Source organism: Diabrotica virgifera, chromosome 9 (assembly GCF_917563875.1).
Source record: "Diabrotica virgifera virgifera chromosome 9, PGI_DIABVI_V3a".
Lineage (NCBI taxonomy): Eukaryota > Metazoa > Arthropoda > Insecta > Coleoptera > Chrysomelidae > Diabrotica > Diabrotica virgifera.
Window position 1 is genome coordinate 155,308,385 of NC_065451.1, and position 19,563 is coordinate 155,327,947.

A 19,563-nucleotide genomic window follows, 5' to 3' on the forward strand; every position below is an offset into this window, starting at 1 on the left:
ATGAAGTGTCCGTGGTTATAGTGAAGGTTTAATATTCCCTCGTAAATTGAGTATATTCGTTTATGAATTCCATAACTTGCAACGCTATCGTTTGTATTCGCAACGTGCTATATTCGGTTTCTAGTCTCTGTGCTTTGTCTTCTACTTCGTTAAGTCCTTTAGATATTTCTTGTAGGCCTGTGATTAGTGCTTTGTTAAACTTATTCATTTGCTCGTTTATCCTGTTCTCTGTGTGATTGATTGATGTTATTGTTTCTAACATTATCTTCGCTTGATGCTGTGATCCCTTTATTAGCTCCTTTTGGTTATTGTCTAATGCTTCAATGTTACTGTAGGCTTCGTCATTGACTCCAAATACTGAGGTTAATATTGTTCCTAATATTCCTCTTCTTTCCCTTGCTTTTATTTCTACTGTCAACCCCTCGCTTACTGATTCCGCCTTTCTTTGTCCTTCCTCTAACTTCCCTATTATATCCTTACAATTCACGATTTTTATATCCTGACACAGTTCTCGTACTCCTTGTATCATATTTCCTATTAGTTGGTGCTCTGTTCGAATTCTTCCCTTTTCTAGTAACACCTTTATTCGAAATGTTCCCCGGTCTATAACGACCTCTCCAAGATCTTCTGTGAAAAATCCTGGTTCCGGATTATATATTTTATACGGTTCTGCCTTTATGGGTTTTAACATCGTTAAAAACATTATAGCTACTAGTATTTTCTTCCATCTTAGTGCTGCTGCCTTCTTCGGCTTTTCCTGTTTCTCTTCTTCCAGTCGTATTAGTTTATGTATGGGTCTTTTTGTCAGTTTCCCGTTCGCCTTTCTCACTGTTACGACTCTGGTTAGTCCCTCCGCTCCTGGGTGTGTTTCTGTTAACCTCGCTAATGGCCATCTGCCTGGAGGTGTATCTTCTTCTTTTATTATAACTTTTTCTTCTTCTTTTATGTTAGAGTGCGCCTTATGCCATCTATTTCTCTGTTGTAATTGGTGCAGGTATTCCTGTTTCCAAATTTTCCAGAAGTCTCTTTTTATTTTCTCCAATAATCTCCACCTCGTCGGCATCTTCAAATAAGTCGTAATCTCTTCTTCCCGATTTGGTGATATAATTTCTCTCCCTATAAGGAAGTGAGCTGGTGTCAGGGCTATTTTCCCTTCAGGGTCTTCTGATGACCCACATAATGGTCTCGAGTTCATACATGCTTCTATTTGTGTCAGCACCGTACTCATTCTTCATATGTTAGAACTGTTTCCCCGATGATTCTTTTCAAGTGATATTTCATTATCCGCACTGCGCTCTCCCATAGTCCTCCGAAATGTGGTGCATATGCCGGTATGACATGCCATTGGGTACCTAGTGCCAGTAATCCTTGTTTTATCTCGTCATCTATTTTTTGATTTTCTTTTTTCAACAAATTTGCTGTTCCTACGAATGTGGTTCCGTTATCGCTGTATACGTTGTTGCACTGTCCTCTGCGTGCCGTAAATCTCTTGAACGCCGCGATGAATGCATCCGTAGACATATCGCTTACTACTTCGAGGTGTACTGCCTTCGTTGACAGACACACAAATACTGAGATGTAGCCCTTATAGCTCCTCTGTCCTCTGCCTCTCGTGGTACTTATTTTTATTGGCCCGGCATAATCTATCCCTGTGTTAGTAAAGGGATGACTCGGGTTCACTCTGTCTTTCGGTAGATCTCCCATTAATTGTTGTGCTGCTTGGCTTTTATACCTCCTGCACCTTAAGCATTTTGCTAGATGATCTTTCACGGTTCTTCTGCCGTTGATTATCCAGTATTTCCTTTTTATGTACTGTAGTGTTTGTTGTAATCCGCTATGTAGATTTTTTGCGTGACTATCTGCTATAAGTAACTTTGTTAATGCACTATCCTTTGGCAAAATTATCGGATGTTTTTCTCCGTACTTTAGATTCGTGTGTCTCAGTCTTCCGGTGACTCTTAGAATTCCTTGTCTATCCAGGAATGGTACCAATGACGCTAATTTATTTTTCTTGTCTAACTGCTGTTTCTTCTCCAGCTTCTTTATTTCTTGTTTGAAGTAGGCGTGCTGTGTGTGCTTTATCACCTTTAATAGCGTTTCCTCTAATTCTTGGACTGTCAGCTGACTTTGTCCACTGTCTTTCTTTTTTCTGCATTTGTCTGCAAATCTCCTACAGTATGCAAGTACTCTTCTCATTCTTTCTAAATTTGAGAATCTCTCGCATATGTCCTCCTTTATCGTTGTCGTGTGCACCGTTATTTTCGTTTTGACTTCCTCCTCATTTGTCTCTGGTATTTCTTCTGATTCCTGCGTTAAAGTTTTGTTACTAGTCAGCCAAGTTGGTCCCTTCCACCATAGCTCTGCTTCTAATAATTCTGATGCGGTACTTCCACGTGAGAGGATGTCCGCTGGGTTTTCCTTCGTATCTACCTTATGCCAATTTTTCGGTCATATAACGCCTCTTATTTCCTCTACTCTGTTGGCGACGAACATTTTCCACCTTTTTGATGATCCCCTTATCCAAGCCAGGGTTATCATTGAGTCTGACCATGCATATACCTAAATGTTTTCCCTATTCAATGCTTGTAGGGTTTTCTTCATTAAATTTGCTAATAGCACCGCGGCACACAACTCGAGCCTCGGTAATGTCGTTTTTCCTTTCAATGGTGCGACTTTCGATTTTGCTGTCATTAGATTCGTTTTGATTTCTGGGCCTAACACCCTTGAGTAGATTACCGCTCCATATCCTTTCATAGATGCATCTGCAAATCCATGTAGTTCTACTCTGTTTGTCTTGCTTAAGTTGTTCCACCTGGGCAATGTTATTTTCTCCAGATTTACTAATTGCGCCTGGTATGTATTCCACCTGCTTTGTTGGTTGCTAGTTAATTCTTTATCCCAACTGGTTTTTTGCTCCCATAATTCCTGTATGAACATTTTCGCCTGAATTACTACAGGTGCTATCCACCCTAGTGGGTCGTATAGTTTTGCTACTTCTGACAGTACGTGTCTTTTCGTTATTTTCTTTGCTGTCGTTATCCCTATTTTGAATGTGATTATATCTTCTTTAGGGGACCAGTGTATTCCTAACGTTTTCCGTACTTCTTCTTGTTTGAATGCCTTGGAGTCTACGTTCCTCATTTCCTCCGGTACGTTCTCCATTATTTTTTCTTCGTTGCTCAACCATTTTCTGAGAATGAAACCTCCTTTTCTGAACAGTTGTATTAATTCCTTTTGGGCTATTTCTGCTTCCTGCACTGTCTCCGCTCCTCCTAGTATATCGTCTACATACATGTTTTCTTTTACAATTTTCGATGCCAACGGGAACCTCGCTCCTTCGTCTTCTTGTAATTGCTGTATTGTTCTCAACGCTAAAAATGGTGCTGCGGCCGTGCCGTATGTCACCGTCGTTAAGTTATATTCTTGTATTGGGTCCTTTGTGTCCTTTCTCCACAAAATTTTTTGATATTTTTGGTCTTCTTCTGCCATTCTGATTTGTCTAAACATTTTTTCCAAATCCGCTGAGTATGCTATCTTATTGGATCTCCATCGTAATAGTATATTTGTCAAATCTTGTTGTAATTTCGGCCCTGTGTGCATAATATCATTCAGGCTTACTGCCGATGAGCTTTTACTTGATGCATCAAACACGGCTCTTATTTTCGTTGTAGTACTGTCCTCTTTTCTCACTGGATGATGAGGTAGGTAGTACCCATCTCCCTGGTTTTCTGCTATTACCATATGACCTTGGTTTTCATAATCTTCCATGAATTGTCTGTAATTCGCTTCTAACTGTTTGTCTTTTGCAAACTTCCTTTCTAGTTGCATCAATCTGGCGAATGCCTGCTGCTTAGATTCTCCTAGCTTTGTTACGTCTTCCTTAAACGGAATTCTCACTTCGTATCTCCCGTCTTCATCTCTTTTTACTGTCTGTCGATACATTTCTTCACATTCTTGTTCTTCTACTGATAAACTTGTTTCCTGATTTACTTCTTCTAATTCCCAGAATTTCTTTATTTGTATGTCCATCTCTTGTCTGGATATCATACAGCATACTTCTGCTTTTGTAGTCTCCTTCTCTCGTGCTATCCCCGAAACTATCCATCCTAGTTTGGTGTTTTGACTCAGGAGTCCATTACTTATTCTGTGCATCCCTTCTGTCAATATGTAACTGTATTCTTTTACTCCTAGTAGTAAGTCTATTTTCCCTACCTTGTAATATCTTGGATCTGCCAGTATTGCATTTTTCTCGTTATAGTCCGGTAGAATTATATCCTGTTCCGGTAAATTCCTTGTTATCTTCGGTAATACTAGTGCTTCTATTTCCATCTCGAAGTCACTTTCGTAATGAGTTTTAGTAATGAGTTAAAAGTTTCATACTCCAATTGGCTGTTTTTTCTCCTGACGAGCCTATCCCGGATATGGTCGCCTGTATGGGCTTCCTTGTTGTTCCTAGCGTCGTCGCAGCTTGTTGCGTTATAAATGCGCATTGTGACCCTTGGTCGATTAATGCTCTCATTATGTGTGAATCTCCTTTCGCATCTCTTATGCGTACAACAGCTGTCGCTAGTAATGCTTCACCTTCCTTATGGCTTGCACAGTTTACTGAATTCTGTCCTCTTTGGTGGTCGTTGATATTCCTATGCCCATTGGTATCTTGTGTATTTTCTCGCCTTCCGTTATTTTGTTCTCTGGCGTTGTATGGATTATTATTTCCTCCTCTGTACCTATTAGCTTGATACCCGTTTCTTCTATTATTCGAATCTCTTCCATTTCTTTCTTGTGTTTGTTCTCCTTTCGTTTCATTGGAGTTTCTTTTGTTGCCTGTGGTTCCTTTCTCATAATGCAACATATGGTGATGGTCTCCGCCACAGTGTCTGCACCTATATTGTACATAACATTGTTTTTCTTTTTTATGTGCTAGGCAGTTTTCACACAATCCTTTTTCTTTTATCATCCTGTTTCGGTCTCTTACATTGAGTTCCTGAAATTCTCTGCAGTTCGGTACTCCGTGATCTCCGTTGCATATCACGCAACGTGTTCTTGGTTTCCTCCCAGATCCTCCTTGCTTCTCTTGTCTTTTTTCTGACTCCAGCAGTTCCAGTGTCTGGAATCTTCGCTGTAAGAATGTTTGTGTCGATTTGTACGTCGGTATCTCTCTACTGTCTCCAACGTGGTTTTCGTACAGCCTCCTGGTTTCATTGTCCCATTTCGTTATGATAATTCGGGCTACCAATGGGCTCCACGCTTCCGTGTCTGTTCCTAACCCTCCTATGGCTTCCAGACTTTCGTGGAAGGTGTCATGTAGTGATTTCAATGCTCTAGCAGAAGATTCCTTTACTTCCTGTGCTAGTAGCATCCTGTCTATCAATTTAAACAATATCATCCTTGGATTCTCATATCTATCTTTTAGCATGTTCCAGGCCACTTCGTAGTTGGCCTCGGATATGTTTAAGTGTTGTATCATTCTGTTGGCTTCCCCTCTTAGTTGAGTTTTTAGGTACTGCATTTTTTCTGCGTTTGATAACTGGTCGTTTTCATGTATTACTTTTGTAAACAGATCGTGGAAAGTTCTCCACGTTTCATACCTGCCTTCATACACAGGGATTTTTACCTGCGGTAATGTCACACCGTCCCTCCTCTGTGTGCTTTCTGGCCGTTGCATTCCTGGCCTTATTTTCTTCAAGGTTTCCCTGACTCTCCTCTTTAGTTGATTTATTCTCTCTACTTCTCCATTATCTATAGCGTCTAGTTCCTCATTTACTGCTGCTTCAATTATTAGTGTATTCACCTTTTCCATGTATTCTCTTAACTCTGACTGCAGCTCTTCATCCTCCTGCAAATCTTGTTCATTTTCTGGCCGTAATAATTCCTCGATTCTTTGCTTCCTTATCTGTATCTCCTTTACTTTCGGTGCTTTTCCTCTTTTCAGCACCCTTCCATATTCTTCCAACAGGGTTTTCCCCTCAATATATGTCTTAAATACCTGATCATGGTATTTTGTTTCAAAATATTTTTCTTTCGTTATACCTCCTTCTAGCAGCTTTTCGTGGTTATTCAGAAATTTTGCCCAATATTCTTCTAATTTTTCCTGCCTATCCCGGATGTATTGTTGAGTCCTCCGAGATTGAGAATCCTTTTTAGTATTTGAAACTAGTTTCGCTAATTCTGCTCCTATCTCCGCTTGCTTAACGTATACACTTTCCATGGTTATTTTTATAAAATTTTAAATTCAGCGGTAAATATATTAAACAATATGAACTGTATTTTATTTATTAAGCAATGTACTTAAATATGCCTATAATGTCTGGCTAATTGGCTAGTCCAAGGCCATCAAATTCACACAATAAAAAATATCTGCTTATTAACAATTATATTTATTTACTACACCTGTACTATCACGCTCTCTCGTAAGTCAGAATGTATATAAATAAAAATGTAATTGTATGCCCTTGTCAAGTTTGCAATTTTTCAACGTTACCGTAGGTCGCTTGCCTGACTAAGTGATTTCTGTTTGTAAATAAACTGAATAGTATTACGATTTCACTAACGCTAAAATTGAAATTCTTTGGTTGGATAATTTAATGAACCTTTGTATTTATAAAAGATCTGTAAATGATATATGTAATATTAATACTGGAATCTTATTCAAATTTGGCAATTAGATATCTATGTGATTAATTTTTACAGAAATAGGTAAAATATTTTCATTTTCTAAAATAGTGAAAATTTAGATGAAATTATTATATAGAGTGGACTTTTATCGTTCTATAAGTTACGTAGTATTTTAATTTTTTCGAAATAAAGTATTTAATTGAAATTAAAGCAAGCTATATGTTTATGAACGTTTCTTTTTTTCAAATTATTTTTCAAATATATTTTTGTCTCTGTATTATTTATATGGTATACATTCTAAAGTACCTTATTTTACTATTGATAGAGTGGAGAGTGTTGTTCTAGATTGTTGAATTATAATAAAAATACAAACTTGTTAAATTGTACGATTGTAACAGTTGGAAGATTTTGTAATTATTCAAAAACTTACGGTTTTTTTTTTGTTTTCTTAGACGTCTAGGGTCCCTCGCTTCTGGTAGGCTCTGCAATCGGCTCTCGGCTATGGTACTGCTCTTAGCTCTGCAATCGGCTCTCGGCTTTGGTACTACTCTTAGCTCTGCAATCGGCTCTCGGCTTTGGTACTGCTCTTAGCTCTGCAATCGGCTCTCGGCTTTGGTACTGCTCTTAGCTCTGCAATCGGCTCTCGGCTTTGGTACTGCTCTTAGCTCTGCAATCAGCTCTCGGCTATGGTACTGCTCTTAGCTCTGCAATCGGCTCTCGGCTTTGGTACTGCTCTTAGCTCTGCAATCGGCTCTCGGCTATGGTACTGCTCTTTGCTCTGCAATCGGCTCTCGGCTTTGGTACTGCTCTTAGCTCTGCAATCGGCTCTCGGCTATGGTACTGCTCTTTGCTCTGCAATCGGCTCTCGGCTTTGGTACTGCTCTTAGCTCTGCAATCGGCTCTCGTTCTCCCGGGTCTAGTGGTCTCTCTCTGAGGGTGTTGCTGGTGTGGACTGTATAGGCTTTCTCAAACTTCCTTGAAGTATTCTTTTTCTCGATAGGACCATGAACATTATATTATTGAATTGTATTATATTGAATTGAATTATATTATTGATAATTGACCAAATGTGTATGTAATTTAATTAATTACGTGTGTGTGTTTAATAACAAATAAATGCATTCGATCTACTGGGTGATAAAATGATACTGTCCAATTTCGGATATGAATACTGAATATTTAATATTGGACACCTTTGAAGTAACAAAATGAAAATCGATTTTTTCAAATTTATCGAAAACTATTAGAGATTTTTTAACGAAAATGGACATGTGGCAATCTTATGGCAGGAACATCTTAAAGAAAAATTATAGTGAAATTTGTGCACCCCATAAAAATTTTATGGGGGTTTTGTTCCCTTAAACCCCCCAAACTTTTGTGTACGTTCCAATTAAATTATTATTGTGGTACCATTAGTTAAATTCAATATTTTTAAAACTTTTTTGGCTCTTCGTATTTTTTCGATCAGGCAGTTTTTATCGAGTTGCGGCTTCTTTTTTAATATGTTTACATAAAAATTTTTTGGGGGTTTTGTTCCTTTAAACCCCCCAAATGTTTGTGTACGTTCCAATTAAACTATTACTGCGATACCATTATTTAAACACAGTGTTTTTAAAACTTTTTTGCCTCTTTGTATTTTTACGATAAGGCACCTTTTATCGAGATGTGGCTTCTTTTTTAATATGGTTCAAAATATACCTAAAAATGTAAATCATAAATAAATTTTCATATTATTACTAAGTCTCCATAATCGTACTTAACCATATTGGGACCGTGCAAGATCGGCAAAGCGACCCCTGTTTCTACGCTCTGTACTTTTATTCGCACTTTTAATTATATTGGCCAATTATATTAGTCCTGGTTACTGGATAATTGTCAAGGCCATAGTTCAAAAACATAAGAAGAAAAAATAAGATTCAGGTTATGTTATGAAAACGTAAACAATTGTGTGTAGTAAATAAAATTAGTTATTAAAATGCAGTACCGCAAGCAAAATACAATAAATTAAATTTACCTTTATATAATAATTGCATATTATATCAATATTGTGGAGCAATATATATTTTTCTGCTTCAATGACAGAAGGTATGAAATATGCGTCAATTTGACAATTTCAATTGACAATATGAATTATTTAAGATAGTTGCAATATTTCTCCGCGACTTGCGCACGGTCGTTTCTCGTTTCCCTTCCAAGTACTGGCACACCGCGAATACATATATGTGGTGGATTTGACAAATATTGAAAATATCTCGATAAAAACTCGAGTTTTCGAAAAAGTACTAAGAGCCAAAAAAGTTTTTAAAACATTGTGTTTAACTAATGGTACTACAATAATAATTAAATTGGAACGTACACAAATGTTTGGAAAGGAACAAAACCCCCATAAAACTTTTATGGGGTGTCTAGAATTCACTATAATTTTTTCTTAAGATACTACTGCCATAAGAATGTTACATGTCCATTTTCAATAAAATATCTCAAATAGTTTTCGATATATTGGAAAAAATCGATTTTTATTTTGTAACTTCAAACTTTTTTTATGTGCACATTTGTACTAAGGTAAGTTAGGTTCAATCGAACTATTTTTGGTCCCAGAATATGTGATTAACCCGGCACCTGCCACGTGGCTTTGCAAGGCGCCAACTGCCACGTGGGGTGCTCACAGCACCCCTTAAAAATTTTCTGTGATCTACTTGTTTAAAAAACAAAATAATGTGTTGAGTAACACAAGAATATAAATAAACATGTTTTATTAACTTATTAGCCACTAATATGTTACAAAAGTTAAAAAATAAAATGAAAAAGGTGTTATAAGCAAATTAGCAAGTATCAAGCCATAATAAATGAAGTCAAGTAAAATATCTAAAAAAATTAAGATTTTGGTGAGTATAGAGTGTATATTAATAATTTAAATCAGTTATTTCAATAAAAAAATATAAATTTGACCTGTTTATCAAAAATACAAAAAAAATTTAAAACTTAAAGTGCCAGATGATGACACCCCAATTGGACTTTAGAGCTATAAGTGCAGAATGACACTAAATAACCACTTCAAATACTAACACATATATGCTATATAATATTATAGAAAGCTACTATGACGCACAGCTCGGTTACCAAACTTGAAATACCAAATATTTGATAAAAATGTCTTATGGGGTGCTGGTAGCACCCCACGTGGCAGGTGCCGGGTTAAAGGACATCGCACACATCTTATGGAAAATATAATGTCACTCAAATTCAATAAAACTTACATGAATAGATTCGTTTCAATGTAACGGTCACTTATTATCATTGCGCCAACTCTGAATTTTCAGTAATAAGAGCAGGAATTAATATAAATTAATCTGAAATCAAATGGCTAGGTACATAAGTTAGAGAGAGAAAAAATATTTTAAGATATCCAAATTATCGGGACTTCATAAATCTTTTAAGATTATTAAGCCTCTTACCTTGTAAATCATAAATGACAACGCACTTCCAGTGACGCACCGTAAAACAAGGGTATTTAACGCACTAATGAGAATTTAACAGAATTTTATTTAATTAACACTATTGAATTACGACTTAAATTGCATTCTACTGTGTTTTAACATTATCGATCAATTAAAAGAAAATTAGGCAAATCGTTTGCTTTAGAAAGAATCAAAAGTTTTTGTCACTAGTCAACTTTATCTGGTAATTATTGTAAACTAGTAATTATTATAAAGGGTCGTTACGTTCCGCCAAATGGTTAGTTTTTGTCGAACTGTTGTTCTACTATTAACTATTTTAATTAGTGAAAATGCAGTGTTATATTTGTGATGTTCGAGTTCGTGCTAGAGGTTTTCGTCGAGTTGAGAACTTAGATAATCTTCCACCAAGATTTCAGGAGATTGCATTGGGTCGCCGCATGAACAACAATCTACCGGAAGCCAATTTTGATATTGGTATTGTGATTCACATAAACTGCTACGGATACATCATTGAAGAAATTGAACAAGGTAATGATGATAATGTGAATGCTTGTAGATTCAAGTGTGTATTACAAAGAAATAATTTATGTTTTGTATGTGATAGAGCTAGAAATCTTGAACGTTTGTCATTAGAAACTAGAGTAGATATCCACATGAAACGAGAGATTTTTGTAGGAAAGGGTGCTTTATGTTGCAATGATCACATAAATGATGACAGTATGTTAGATCATAATATAATAGAGAATATGCGTAATGTTAACTTAAGTCCGAAAGAAGTTTCAGAGTGGTTTCAAGCGTTACGTCTGACAGCAATTGAAAATACTACTAATCGTTTCGAGACAGACACGGGTATTCAAGAGGACGACTTCAAAGCATTGACAAACTTAAGCAAAAATAATTTTCAAGATCTTTATACTTATTGCGATGAGGTCGTAGTTTATGATAGAACTAGAGTTATTACTAAAAAGGATTTAATTACATTTCTTATGAAATTAAAATACAATTTAAGTGACGATTTATTAAAAATTTTGTGCTCATATTCTAGCAGATCCAACGTTAGTCTGACAATAACTGCAGTACGTACAAGTCTTTGTCAACGATTTGTTAGAGAAAATCTGGGTTTAGAAGCAATTGGTCGCCAAGAATTTATTAGAACCCATGTTACAGATTTTGCTAACTCTTTGTACAATCCGAATCCTGACAATCCTCAAGCCATTATTTACATAGATGGAACCTATCTCGAAATTCCCAAATCGTCTAATTTTCGAAGTCTTCGCCAAACTTACTGTCTACATAAGGGTTATCATTTAATCAAACCTGTTTTAATAGTCGGACCTGACGGATATATTTTGGACGTACAAGGCCCCTATTTTTCTGATTCAAGAAATAACGATGCTGCAATTTTACAACATCACCTTGAAGACGAGGAACAAGACGAAGTAAATAACTTGCGTAACTGGCTGCAACTAAATGATATTGTAATTGTAGATAGAGGCTATCGTGATTCTATTCATTTATTAAATTATTTAGGCCTAGAATGTCATATGCCACCACTTCTACCAAGAGGACAAAGACAGTTGTCTACTGAAGATGCTAATAAAGCGCGATTAATTACTAAAACAAGATGGATAGTTGAAGCTCGGAATGGACATTTAAAAAGTATTTTTAAATTGTTTTGTGGATTAATACCGGTCCATCATGTGCCTAATATTAGAATGTTTTTAAAAATTGGGTGCAGTTTAATTAATAAATATTTTCCACCTATTCAAATGCAAGGTGCAACTGCAGAATTGGCAGAAACAATGCAGGAATTGGCTGCATATGAAAATGTCGTAAAAGCTCGTGTTGAAGTTGACCGTTTGGACTTACAACGTATTCAAGACGATGCATGGGTGAATTTAGATGAACTTATTTTACCAGAATTTCCCATTTTGTCGTTACAACAGATTAGAGATTTGACTATTGGAATCTACCAAGTAAAACTTGCACCCAGTTACATTCAAGATAAATTACAGAGAGAAAACATTGAACATTTTACATTTCAAGCACTTTTAGAAGAACAGGGTCTTCTTAGAGCTCTACTCTGGGCTAATTAGCAAAATACAAGGAAAAGTTATTTACCAGCAATTTTATTGCTGGAATCGAATCTTATTATTGTATGTATGTATTAATAATATAGGTATGCAAAGTCCGCAGATAGTGTGCTACTTTTTTTTTAAACAAAATGGCGCCCGAAAATCGTGTTTTTTTCAATTTTTGCTCTATAACTCCAAAGATTTTAACTTTACACCAAAAACACCAAATATAAATTCACCGCAATTAAATTCTGCATAGAGACGTGTTTTTCCCGATTCACTTCGACGAAAACTTTCCCCGTAAAAAGCGGATTTTTCCAACAAAATCTTTAATTTTCAACTAACATTTTAGATAATTAATTGTTAATCAATAATTAAATAACTTGGTAATGTAAAAGCCCTTTTTGCATAGATTATAATTCCAGAAGCCGATGGAAATTGAATGAACAGTTTAGCAACAATTGAATTGTTAATTAAAAATTTACGGTCGCTATAATAACGACAATAATTATGATGCATAAGAATAACTATGATTTTTTCATAAAAAGACACTATACCTATCTAACGTACTTTACAGAATTGAAATTGGACTATTTAAGCGGCCTCAGGAATATTTTAAAATTATAAACAATTTTTTGGCTTATAAACAAATAGAATATCTCGGGAAATATTAAACTAAATTAAATTGTAAAAACTGCATTCGAAAAGCAGCGACAGGGAGCTTCTTTTAAAAGAAAAAAATGTTTAAATATGATGAGTAGTTCCTGAGATACAACCGGTCAAAGTTGACCAGAATTTACGGCAAAGATATAAACAGTAGGATCATAATTTTCAAACCATCACCTTTTTATTTTTGTCCTCTTTCTCCACACCAATTTTCATATCCTTAAAATGCTCATAACATATATTATTATAATAAAAACTATCGATAGTACGTGTGAAAATTGTCAAAATAGCAAAATTGCAATCAAAAATTAGGTTGGAGAAACTGTAACCCTCAAAGTTCAAAATCGGTATACGTTAAAAAAATGCATTTAATCGGCTTCCCATGGAGCAATTTCCTTCATTCTTTTTTTGTTCCCAAGTAACTCGAGTAGGGCCATCGAACTAACGCATTATTAAATGTCAGACTTGCTTTTGTTTTGTTATAATATATTAATTTATTTATAAGAACCGAAAACTACATATTTTTTCCAGTTGTAGGCTTTTTTTTACATAAACTTACTACAAATATACCTTTTAAAGTTAAAAACATAAATATTCTCATTTGAAAGCTGTATAATTATTTAAACAATTTTTATTTAAACAAATTAAAATTTTGTGTTATAATAAATAAATTAATTAATTATAACAAAACAAAAGCAAGTCTGACATTTAATAATGCGTTAGTTCGATGGCTCTACTCGAGTTACTTAGGAACAAAAAAAGAATGAAGGAAATTGCTCCATGGGAAGCCGAGAAAATGCATTTTTTTTTTCGTATACCGATTTTGAACTTTGAGGGTTACATTTCCTCCAACCTAATTTTTGATTGGAATTTTGCTATTTTTGTCAATTTTCACACGTATTATCGATAGTTTTTATTATAATAATATATGTTATGAGTATTTTAAGGATATGAAAATTGGTGTGGAGAAAGAGGAAAAAAATAAAAAGGTGATGGTTTGAAAATTATGATCCTATTGTTTATATATTTGCCGTAAATTCCGGTCAACTTTGACCGAGATATTATATTTGTTTATAGGCCAAAAAATTGTTTATAATTTTAAAATATTCCTGAGGCCGCTTAAATAGTCCAATTTCAATTCTGTAAAGTACATTAGATAGGTATAGTGTCTTTTTATGAAAAAATCATAGTAATTCTTATGCATCATAATTATTGTCGTTATTATAGCGACCGTAAATTTTTAATTAACAATTCAATTGTTGCTAAAGTGTTCATTTAATTTTCATCGGATTCTGGAATTATAATCTATACACAAAGGGCTTTTATATTACCAAGTTATTTAATTATTGATTAACAATCACTTATCTAAAATTTTAGTTAAAAATTAAAGATTTTGTTGGAAAAACCCGCTTTTTACGGGGAAAGTTTTCGTCGAAGTGAATCGGGAAAAACACGTCTCTATGCAGAATTTAATTGCGGTGAATTTTTATTTGGGTGTTTGTGGTGTAAAGTTAAAATCTTTGGAGTTATGGAACAAAAATTGAAAAAAAAAACACGATTTTCGGGCGCCATTTTGTTTATAAAAAAAGTAGCACACTATCTGCGGACTTTGCATACCTACATTATTAATAAATACAATAATAAGATTCGATTCCAGCAATAAAATTGCTGGTAAATAACTTTTCCCAAAAATTGCCTATTCTCCGATAATCAGCCCAGACTACTCGTATTTACTCTAGATTTCGTCAGGCGACTAAACATCAATTATGGATAGCTTTTCAACCACTCCATCTAGAAAATGACGGTGACAATATACCAATCGACGGCTACTACTGCACTTGCAAAACTGGTGCACGAACTGTTGGATGCTGTGCTCATGTTGCAAGTGTATTATGGTATCTAGGGTATGCAAGGCATGACGCAAATGTAAGGTATCCATCAACACAGTTATTACATTCTCTCTTAGACGCTCCTAATAGAGACGTGCATTTGAATCAGTAATTGTCGACTTTTTGAATACCACAACTTGGTTTTTAATTTTTTTATATATATTTTTAATAATTAATGACAACATGGATTAGGCCTAATGGGGAAACCATGAAAAAAAAACGCGCCTTGCATTTTACCTTAATGGTGGTGGGGAAATGAATGCATTATTTAATCGAAATTAGTTACAGATTTTATGTATACTTACCATACATAATAAAAAATGATTAGTATTGCACAACATTTACACAGACGAACCACTCACTAATGAATGCATTATTTAATCGAAATTAGTTACAGATTTTATGTATACTTACCATACATAAATAATAAAAAATTGATTAGTATTCCACAACATTTAAACAGGCGAACCACTCACCATTGATAGTTTTTAACGAACGCCTATGTAATAATTAAATATTTGGTGAGAAGTAGGAAAGTATAAATAGTTTAACTAATCCGCTTTTAGGACCCGCTGGGTTTAAGCTGCTTTGAATAGCACCCTGAGTAATAGTAATTGTAACTGACATTTTTATGAACTCCCAAAATATGATTTTGATAAACTTTAATTGCAATTTGCGCCGTAATTAATCATAATTAAGAGTTGGCGCAATGATAAGATTTGACCGTTAATTTAAAACGAATATATTCGTATAAATTTTATTGAATTTGAGTGACATTATATTTTCCATAAGATGTGTGCGATGTCCTTTATGACCTGTATTTTTGTTACACCCTGTATATAAAGAAAAACTGTTTTTAGAAAAATGTGACATATCACCTTCATCCACTCGTGTCTTCAATTATATTATACTTGGTTTGTATTTTAGGTTATCCCCAAGATGAAAACAAAACGGAAATTACGGAAAAACTCGTTGAATATTCATCTTACAAAGGAAATGACATGAATCGACACACGGAAGGAAAACTATCGAATAGAAATATGAAAGTTGCGACTGAAAAAAGACTTTATAAATGTGAAATTTGTTCTAAGAAGTTTTCTCACAAATGTTTTTTGAAAATACATATGAGAGCACATACTGGGGAAAAACCATACAAGTGTGAAATTTGTTTTAAGAAGTTTAGTACAGCAGGTTATTTGAAAACACATCTGAGACTGCACACTGGAGAAAAACCGTATAAGTGTAAAATTTGTTTCAAGCAGTTTATGACTGCAGGTAATTTGAAAACACATTTGAGAGTTCACACTGGAGAAAAACCTCACCAGTGTGAAATTTGTTTTAAGCAATTTAGTACAGCAGGTTCTTTGAAAGAACATTTGAGAGTGCACACTGGAGAAAAACCTCACAAGTGTGAAATTTGTTTAAAACGATTTATTAGAACAGGTCATTTGAAAGCACATTTGATAGTGCATACTGGAGAAAAACCTCACAAGTGTGAAATTTGTTTTAAGCAATTAAGTACAGCTCGTTATTTGAAAGAACATTTGAGAGTCCACACTGGAGAAAAACCTCACAAGTGTGAAATTTGTTTAAAGCGATTTATTAGAACAAGTCATTTGAAAGCACATTTGAGAGTACATACTGGAGAAGAACTCCACAAGTGTGAAATTTGTTTTAAGCAATTTAGTGAAGCAGGTAAATTAAAAAGACATTTGACAGTCCACACTGGAGATAAACCTCACAAGTGTGAACTTTGTTTTAAGCAGTTTAATCAAGCATGTGATTTGAAAGTACATTTAAGAACACACACTGGAGAAAAACCATACAAGTGTGAAATTTGTTTTAAGCCGTTTAGTGAAGCAACTAATTTGAAAAAACATTTGAGAGTGCACACTGGAGAAAAACCTCACAAGTGTGAAATTTGTTTTAAGCATTTTTCTCAAAAAATTCACTTGAAATTGCATTTGAGATTGCACACGTGAAAAAATTTCTTTTAAATAATTTGGTACACTACATGATTTGAAACAACATACTTACTCAGTGGCGTTACAAATCCTCGTGGGTTTTAGCCGAGTCGACAGCATGCCTCCACTCTTCTCCGTCTTGGGTAATATCTTTCCAATTCTCCACGCCCATAGTTTTCAGGTTTCCTGCTTTATTATCTCGCCACCGCAGTCGTGGGCGTCCGCGTGATCTTCCAATTGGGACATCCTCCCATACCAACCTTACTGCTCTTTGGTCGAATGTCTTCTGAAGTGTCCTGCCCATTGAAGTCTTCTGAACTTTGTTTTTTATGATGTTGGCATCTGGGTATACTTCTTCGACCTCTTTGTTAGTTCTTATACTATATTGTCCTGCTGCTTCATCAAGCAAAGGCCCAAAGATCTTTGTTATGATTTTTCTTTCCAAACACGTAGTCTCTCTTCGTTTGCCTTTGTTATCGTCCACGTTTCGCTTCCATACATCACAACGGGTCGTATGATTGTTTTATATACTTGTATTTTTGTACGTCTTTATTTGTTGTTTCGATTTTAAAAGTGGTTTGAAGGGCCTAAAGACATCTGTTGTCAGCTTGTATCCTATTGTTTATTTCTTGTGATCCGTTATTATCTTCAGTTATCGTTGTCGCAAGATACTTAAATTCTCTATCGGGCTCAAAGTTAAAATCATCGATGGTGATGTTCTGACCGATTCTGTCGCTGCTTTGGTTATTGCGGCTCATATACAGTCGGAAATATGAAAGAATACCCATGAATGATCACATTAATCACTTATTTTGTATTTGCTGTCTTTTTCTATAACAAACGTTTGTTATTTTTAGAAAAATACAGCAAATACAAAACAAGTGATTCATGTGATCGTTCATGGGTATTCTTTCATGTTTCCGACTGTACATATATTTAGTTTTACTTTTATTAAATAGGAGCCCCATCTTCTCTGCTTCCTTCTCGAACCTGGCTAAAGTCTCCTTAATCCTTAATCTTGCGTTTCTTATTAAATCGATATCATCTGTAAATGCCAACAGTAAGTTAGGTCCTTCTCTATGAAATACTGTAGTCGTTTTTTCGATTCTTGCACTTCTAATTATGTGTTCCAGAGCTAAGTTGAAGAGTTGTGGTGAAAGTGCATCCCCCTGTTTTAGTTCATTGTTTATTTCGAATGTATCCGAGTATTGTTCTTTAACTCTGATCTCACATCGTAACCTTCCATACAGATCCATATCAAACTGATTAGTTTTTTTGGAAAGCCCAGTTTCTGCATCGCTGTCCACGTTCTAGCCTTGCATACTCTATCAAATGATTGTTTAAAATCTCTGAACATCTGATGAAGCTCACGATCAAACGCCCAGCATTTTTCCATTATCTGTTTTATTGAGAATATATTGTCAATAGTAGAGCGGCCCGGTTTTAATCCGCATTGATAATCCCAACGATTTCTTGTGTATGTTTTGGTTAGTTCTAGCAGGATGTTTACAAGGACTTTGTAGGTGGTATATAGGAGTGTTATTCCCCAATAGTTAATACATTGCTTATGTTTCCTTTTTTGTGGATTGGTACAATAACCCCTTTTATCCATTCACCTGGCATTGTTTCTTCTCGCCAAATGACTTGAATTAACTTGTATATTATAGAACTGTACAACGCTTCTCCTTCGTGTTTTAAGCACTCTGCGGGTATACCATCGCTATCTGGTGCCTTATTATTTAAGTTTTTTAATTGCCTGGGTTACTTCTTCGTATCTCGGATATTGGTCTTCTATTTCAGCTGTATGTATTTCTTCTATATTTGATGTATTTCTGCTAGATTGGTCGTTTAACAGTTGACAGAAGTATTACTTCCAGGTTTTTTGGAATTACCTAAACACCTGGAACAACATACAAGAAGACAAAACAGGACTAAAATGAAGGTTATACCTAAAGAACAAGAAATATTATGTATGTTGGTGTAGTACTATATAAACCGGGTTTTACTTTTCTGATTGTTTGTGACACATGGACTTTAAAACTTTCAATCTTAGAAACATATTCAGTATATCTGGGATATCAAAAAACGTGTGTTTTAAATCAGGTGTAAGGCTACTTTTGTAATATGTAATATAATATAGTTAAATAATGTCAAAGCGTTTTATTTATACAGGGAACCATAACAGTAATTTCACAGTTTAAGATATATAAGGGCCTAGGAAGAGGCATTTGCTTTTCAGAGTTGATTTTTTTTTGTTAAATAACATGTTCGGTTCCCATGACGACAGAGTGTCGTCACGACGGTTTCATAGTACTGCGTTACTAAATAAACCATTTAAGTACGTAGTACCAGCTAAATGGATCTGTTCAAAATAGGGCACCTAACATGTTAATTGAAACAACGGAAAAACATTAATGTTTCTTTTCAGAAAGGGACCGTTCATTAATCTCGTGATTTTTTTTTGGCATTTTTTAACCCCCCTCCCCATTGGTGATACTTGGTGAGGTTTAAGACTTACCCTCCCCCCTACCCCCTATATCATGTGTATTTTTTAGGATATACAAAAAATCTATTTTTTAATATCTATAAAATACACGAAATAGCATTACGTGTACACCCTGTACAAAATTTTGTAACAATAAACATATTATGTTTGAATATGTCAAATACTCTATTGTTAAGATCCAAGAAGAAATGTGCCTCCGATTCTTACATAGATTCGTAGATATTCAGCGCCAAAACAACAGAATAACTCCCACCACTTTACCAATTTATCAGATAGTAGGTATAATACATAATATGTTAACCCATATCGAAGATGGTAGAGTCCTGACCAGTATTCCTAAGTGGAAACATCTGGTGGTACATTCAAAACAAAAGAAATCGTAAAGGGGAA

General features: G+C 34.9%; 1 protein-coding gene across 2 annotated transcripts in view; it reads left to right on the forward strand.

Moving 5' to 3' along the window:
• The window catches only part of LOC126892260 (zinc finger protein 112-like), a 39,363-nt gene that overhangs the window by 15,636 nt on the left and 4,164 nt on the right, over positions 1 to 19,563 (forward strand). Inside the window, exon 2 of one of the 2 annotated variants that reach the window (XM_050661772.1) lies at positions 15,631 to 18,538. The exons of the other annotated variant lie outside the window; for it this stretch is intronic. Coding sequence (XP_050517729.1) covers positions 15,631 to 16,685 — 1,055 coding nt within the window. The 3' untranslated portion in view covers positions 16,686 to 18,538. Of the gene's footprint in view, positions 1 to 15,630; positions 18,539 to 19,563 lie in introns of those variants that run through there. 2 annotated transcript variants of the gene reach the window in all.